Here is a 5,394-nt window from a genome sequence, read left to right as displayed (position 1 = left end):
CACTAAGAACGGACTTCGTCCTCGAACTCAACACCTAGAAACAGATCCAGATAACGAGTCTGCATCTCGCATTCCGGTTCCCAAGTCCATTCTGAACCCTTCCTATGTTGCCACTACACCTTAACCAGGTTTATAGTCTTGTTGCGGAGAGCTTTCGTCTTTCATTCTAAAATAGTGATTGGTTTCTCAACATAATTGAGACGCTAGTCAATCTGTATGTCCTCCAGTGGTATCACAGCGGTCTCATCAACAACACATTTTTGTAACTGAGACATGTGGAACGTATTATGAATTAGACTAAGCTCGTCACGAAGCTCTAAACGGTAAGCCACCTTCCCCACACGGGCTAGGACCTTGTAGGGTCCAATGAATCGGGGTCCGAGCTTTCCCCACTTCCGAAATCGAATCACACCTTTCCAGGGGGAGACTTTAAGCAACACATAATCTCCCACCTGAAACTCAAGATTGGAGCGTCTTTTGTCGGCATAACTTTTCTGACGACTGCTCGCTGTGACCAAATGATCCCAAATCACTTGGATTTTCTCCGTAGTCCGTAGCACGATATCGGTACTCCCAAGTACCCTCTGCCCAACCTCGCCCCAACAAACGGGCGTCCTGCACTTCCTCCCGTACAAGGCTTCATATGGAGGCATTTTAATGCTCGAGTGATAGCTATTGTTATAAGAAAACTCAGCTAGATGTAGATGGTCATCCCAACTACCCCCAAAATCAATCGCATATGCCTTAAGCATGTCCTCCAAGGTCTGAATCGTCCGCTCACTCTGCCCGTCTGTCTGCGGATGGAAGGCGGTACTAAAATGTAATCGTGTGCCCAATTCCTCTTGAAACTTCCTCCAGAACCGAGAGGTAAATCGGGTGTCTCGATCGGAGATGATACAAACGGGCACCTCATGTAATGATACAATCTCCCGAACAAAGATCTCGGCTAATTTCTCCGCCGATGAGCTCTCCTTTATAGCCAGAAAGTGAGCACTCTTAGTCAAACGATCAACAATCACCCATATCGTATCGGATCCTCAGGCAGTTCTAGGAAGCTTTGTAATGAAGTCCATGGTTAGATGCTCCCATTTCCATTCAGGAATCTCCAATGGTTGCAACTTCCCATGCGGTTTTTGGTGTTCTGCCTTGACCTTTCGACAGGTCATACATTCTTCCACAAATTGAGCCACATCATTCTTCATTCCATGCCACCAGTAAGCCGCATGAAGGTCCCGATACATTTTAGTAGCACCAGGATGGATAGAAAATTTTGACTTATGAGACTCATCCATTAGGGTTTTCCGATTTCCCCCGGTATATGGAACCCAAACCCTACCGTAGCGAGTCAGCAAACCCCGCCCGTCTCGTTCCATCTTAGGCAACTCTTTCCCAATCTTCTCACGCCTGATGTTTTCCTCTAGTATTGCTGTCTTTTGGGAGTCCCGGATTAGATCTAACAAAGACGACACCATTGTGATCCGGAGACACTTAGCTCGAATCGGTTCGGCAGATTGTTTACGACTGAGAGCATCAGCTACCACATTAGCTTTATCGGGGTGGTAGTGAATTTCACAATCATAATCTTTTACAACATCCAACCATCGGATCTGCCTCATGTTCAAATCCCACTGCTCGAACAAATATTTCAGACTCTTATGGTCAGTGTATATGATAAACTTCACTCCATAGAGATAGTGTCTCCAAATCTTAAGAGCGAAAACAACAGCCCCAAGCTCCAAATCATGAGTGGGGTAGTTTCGTTCATGGGGTTTCAGCTGTCGGGAGGCATAGGCTATCACCCTATCTCGTTGCATTAACACGGCACCAAGACCCTGAAGCGATGCATCACAGTAAACCACCATATCCTCAACCCCATCAGGTAAGGCCAAAATTAGAGCATCACACAATCGTTTCCTTAACTCATCAAACGCCAGCTACTGCTCCGGGCCCCAAACGAAATTCATTGATTTCTTGGTCAATCGGGTGAGTGGTAAGGCGATTTTAGAGAAATTTTCAATGAACCTCCAGTAATAACCGGCTAAACCCAAGAAACTGCGAATTTCAGAAGGTGTTTTTGGAATCTTCCATTGTTTAACTGCATTAACCTTGGCTTGATCGACCTTAATACCATGTTTGTTTACTACATGCCCCAAGAACTGAACTTCTTCCAACCAAAATTCACATTTTGAGAATTTAGCATAAAGCCTTTCTCTTGCCAGAGTTTCCAAAATCTCCCGAAGGTGTTGCTGATGCTCCTCTTTGCTCTTAGAATAGACTAAGATATCATTTATGAACACTATGACTGAACGGTTAAGCATCAGGCTACACACCCGGTTCATGAGATCCATAAACGCTGCGGGTGCATTGGTGAGCCCAAAAGGCATCACCACGAATTCAAAGTGCCCATATCGAGTACGGAATGCTATTTTCTCAATGTCTTCTTCACGAACCCGCATCTGATGGTAACCGGAACGTAAATCAATCTTGGAAAACCAAGATGCTCCCTGAAGCTGATCGAAAAGATCGTCAATACGTGGCAACGGGTACCTATTCTTTATCGTGTGCTTGTTTAGCTCCCTATAATCAATACACATTCCCTGGGATCCATCTTTCTTCTTCACAAAGAGAATAGGAGCACCCCAAGGCGAGCAGCTTGGCCGTATAAACCCTTTATCACTTAGTTCCTGAAGTTGATCTTGGAGCTCTTTCATTTCAGGTGGTGCCAAGCGGTAAGGAGATTTCGCTACCGGAGTCGCACCTGGCACTAAATCAATGCGAAACTCCACTTGCCGAATATGTGGCAAGCCAGGGAGCTCCTCCGGAAAGACATCGCTGAAGTCGGAAACGATAGGGACGTCGTCTAGTGCTATAGAAGAAGAGCAAGAAGCCATAGCCAGGCGGGGAATGTCCCCCTGAATAATAAGTTCTCCACCTCTAGGGTTTCGAACACGAACTTGCTTCTTACGACAGTGGATTTCCGCATCAAACGCATCAAGCCAATCTATGCCTACGATAACGCAAAGCTCTCGCATTACAATAGGCATAAGATCAATGGGGAATTCAACTCCAGAAAACTCGAGAGTGTAACCCCGATAAACATCGGTGACATAAATAGTGCGGTTGTCGGCAACATCGACAACCATTGGGTGAGCCAATTTTCCGATACTACGCCCCAAACGATTAATAAATGTGTGAGATACAAAAGAATGGGTAGCACCGCTATCAAACATAACAACATCGGGCTCGAAATCTAGAAAATAAGTGCCTGCCACTGTCGTTGTAATCACCGGCTCCTCCACAGTCATCTGGTGAGCACGACCTCGTGTCACCATAGTGGTTCCCTTAGAGGAAGATGCAATTGCAGGATTTGTACCCCCATCTCCTTTACCAGTCTTCAACTTCGGGCATTTAGGCTTCTTGTGTCCCGTCTCGTTGCAGTGATAGCAGACGGGAACTGCAGAAGTAATATGAGGTACTGCACTCGCAGGGGGATCCCTACAATTCTTCCAATGATGCCCTGGCTTTTTGCAGTTGTAGCATATCAACAGATTTTTCTCGCCCTGAAGACGTCCTATACTCATACCTTGACTTACTACCCTGCTTTTTCTTTTTCTGGGCATCTCTGGATGTCTTGGAAGAGGTGTCATTGGCCTTCCTCTTGGACTGGGTCTGCAACTCGATTTCCCTCCTCCTCGCTACATTCATGATCGCAGATAAAGTCGAGAACTCCTGCATGCTAACGAATTCCCAAATCTCGGTATGTAGGATGGCCGTGTACCGGCTGACTAACCAGGCCTCGTTCCCAGCAAACGAGGGGCAAAAAGATAGCATCTCCAAGAACTTGGCATTCAGGTCACTAACGGACTTGGTAGTCTGCTGTAAGGCCATGAAATCTTGCTGCATCCGCTACTGCTCCACCTTAGGCACATATTATGCCTCGAACCTCTCCACAAATTGGGCCCAAGACATGGCCCTCACTTCTTCTTCGTTCAATAGAGCGGTGATGGTGTTCCACCATGTCTTTCCCCTTTTTCACAGCTGATTCATGGCGATCACTGCTTTGTACTAGTCTGGACACCCAACACTTATGAAGGCACCCTCAACATCTGACACCCAGGGCTTAGCAGCAACTGGGTCGGATTCACCATTCCAAAGAGGAGGGCTACACTTGTTGAACTTCTCGAAGCAGTATGCCGAATCCTGAACAGGCAGAGCCAGTAACGCTTCCCCGGGAATAGTTGCGAGGCGCTCATCCAGAAGAGCACCGAATTGGTTGATTATGTCATTGGTCACACCCGGGATTAGTTTGTTGAAACTGTTATTGAATTCCTCAGCGACAATATCCCTAACTTGCTCCATTTGGAGCTGATTAAGTCGAGCAGGCGAAGCCATTGGTATCCACAGAAGAAGGAAAATCTTAGAAACAATTCAGCCTAGATATTTCTAGGAAGACAAAACACTCAGCTTGCCGAAAAATTTTCAACCTTGCCCCGACTCGAAACCGGCACCGATGTTTCAAATAGTAGGGGCCCTTCTACTACCTTCCACACAAGTTCCAATTTCGCATTCGCGTCTAGTTTCAAAATTTCTAGTTCGCTCTAGCCGTTAATTTTACAACTCTCTCACATGTTAACACTAACTAAGTGTGTAATCTAATATTTTAAGGCTAGTAGAATCCAATTCAAAGTCAATAATTTAACATAAACATTTAACATAAGAAATAAGGCTTACTTGGCGGGCTGACTGGCACACCGCGACATCTTCCACTACTAGTCTTCAGAAGGTTTGAAAAATATTTTAAAAAGAAAATAAACTTATAGAGCCTCAAATTTGAGTCTAGAACATCCACAAGAATGCCTAGTTCCCTCAAACTGTGGCTCTGATACCAACTTGTGACACCCAAATTTTTGCAAAAATTTTAAACTTTTAAAACCCATCTTAAATTAAATTAAAACAACAGAAATAGTCATAACATAATCCATCAACTTAATAATCATAAAAAATAAGTGCGGAAGTAATAATAATAATAAGGTCCCAACAAAAATAACTAGTAGCGATGTCCCGGTGCTCCATGTCAAGCCTTAGCCTCCTTAATCTTAACACCTGAAAAGTTATAAGGGAAACCATAAGCACAAAGCTTAGTGAATTCAAACACAGACATTGTACTAACATTCATATTTACTAACCCTAATCCATTTTCCAATTATAATTATATGATAACGGAAAAGAACGAATCAATGCCTATAATACAAGAAGGACTTGTAAGTTTGAACCGCACCGGGAAGATCCCGTATCATTTGGCCCTAATCACCGCACCTCACGACGAGCATTACGTTGGTGATCTTACCTACCCACCGGACCGGTAAATCCGTATCCTTTGGTGGTGTCCCCATA

At 44.8% G+C, this 5,394-nt stretch overlaps 1 protein-coding gene across 1 annotated transcript; it reads right to left on the bottom strand.

Moving 5' to 3' along the window:
• Positions 1–2,422: 2,422 nt before the first annotated feature.
• LOC145095341 (uncharacterized) lies at positions 2,423–3,647 on the bottom strand. Its single transcript, XM_079033241.1, has 2 exons — positions 2,791–3,647; positions 2,423–2,456 (listed from the first exon to the last, which is right to left on the bottom strand). Exons 1-2 carry the CDS (start codon positions 3,645–3,647, stop codon positions 2,423–2,425), a joined length of 891 nt encoding a protein of 296 aa, XP_078889367.1.
• Positions 3,648–5,394: the final 1,747 nt, after the last annotated feature.

Source organism: Lactuca serriola, chromosome 3, assembly GCF_051521515.1.
Source record: "Lactuca serriola cultivar US96UC23 chromosome 3, Lser_US96UC23_V15, whole genome shotgun sequence".
NCBI lineage: Eukaryota > Viridiplantae > Streptophyta > Magnoliopsida > Asterales > Asteraceae > Lactuca > Lactuca serriola.
The sequence above is the reverse complement of the archived record's forward strand: the minus strand, read 5'-3'. Positions and strand labels throughout refer to the sequence as shown.

Coding starts and splice junctions, on each gene's coding strand:
- LOC145095341 (XM_079033241.1), bottom strand. CDS start 3,647: ATGACACCTCTTCCAAGACATCCAGAGATGCCCAGAAAAAGAAAAAGC. Junction 2,457..2,790: donor CCTGGCTTGCCACATATTCG/GCAAGTGGAGTT, acceptor GGTTACCATCAG/ATGCGGGTTCGTGAAGAAGA.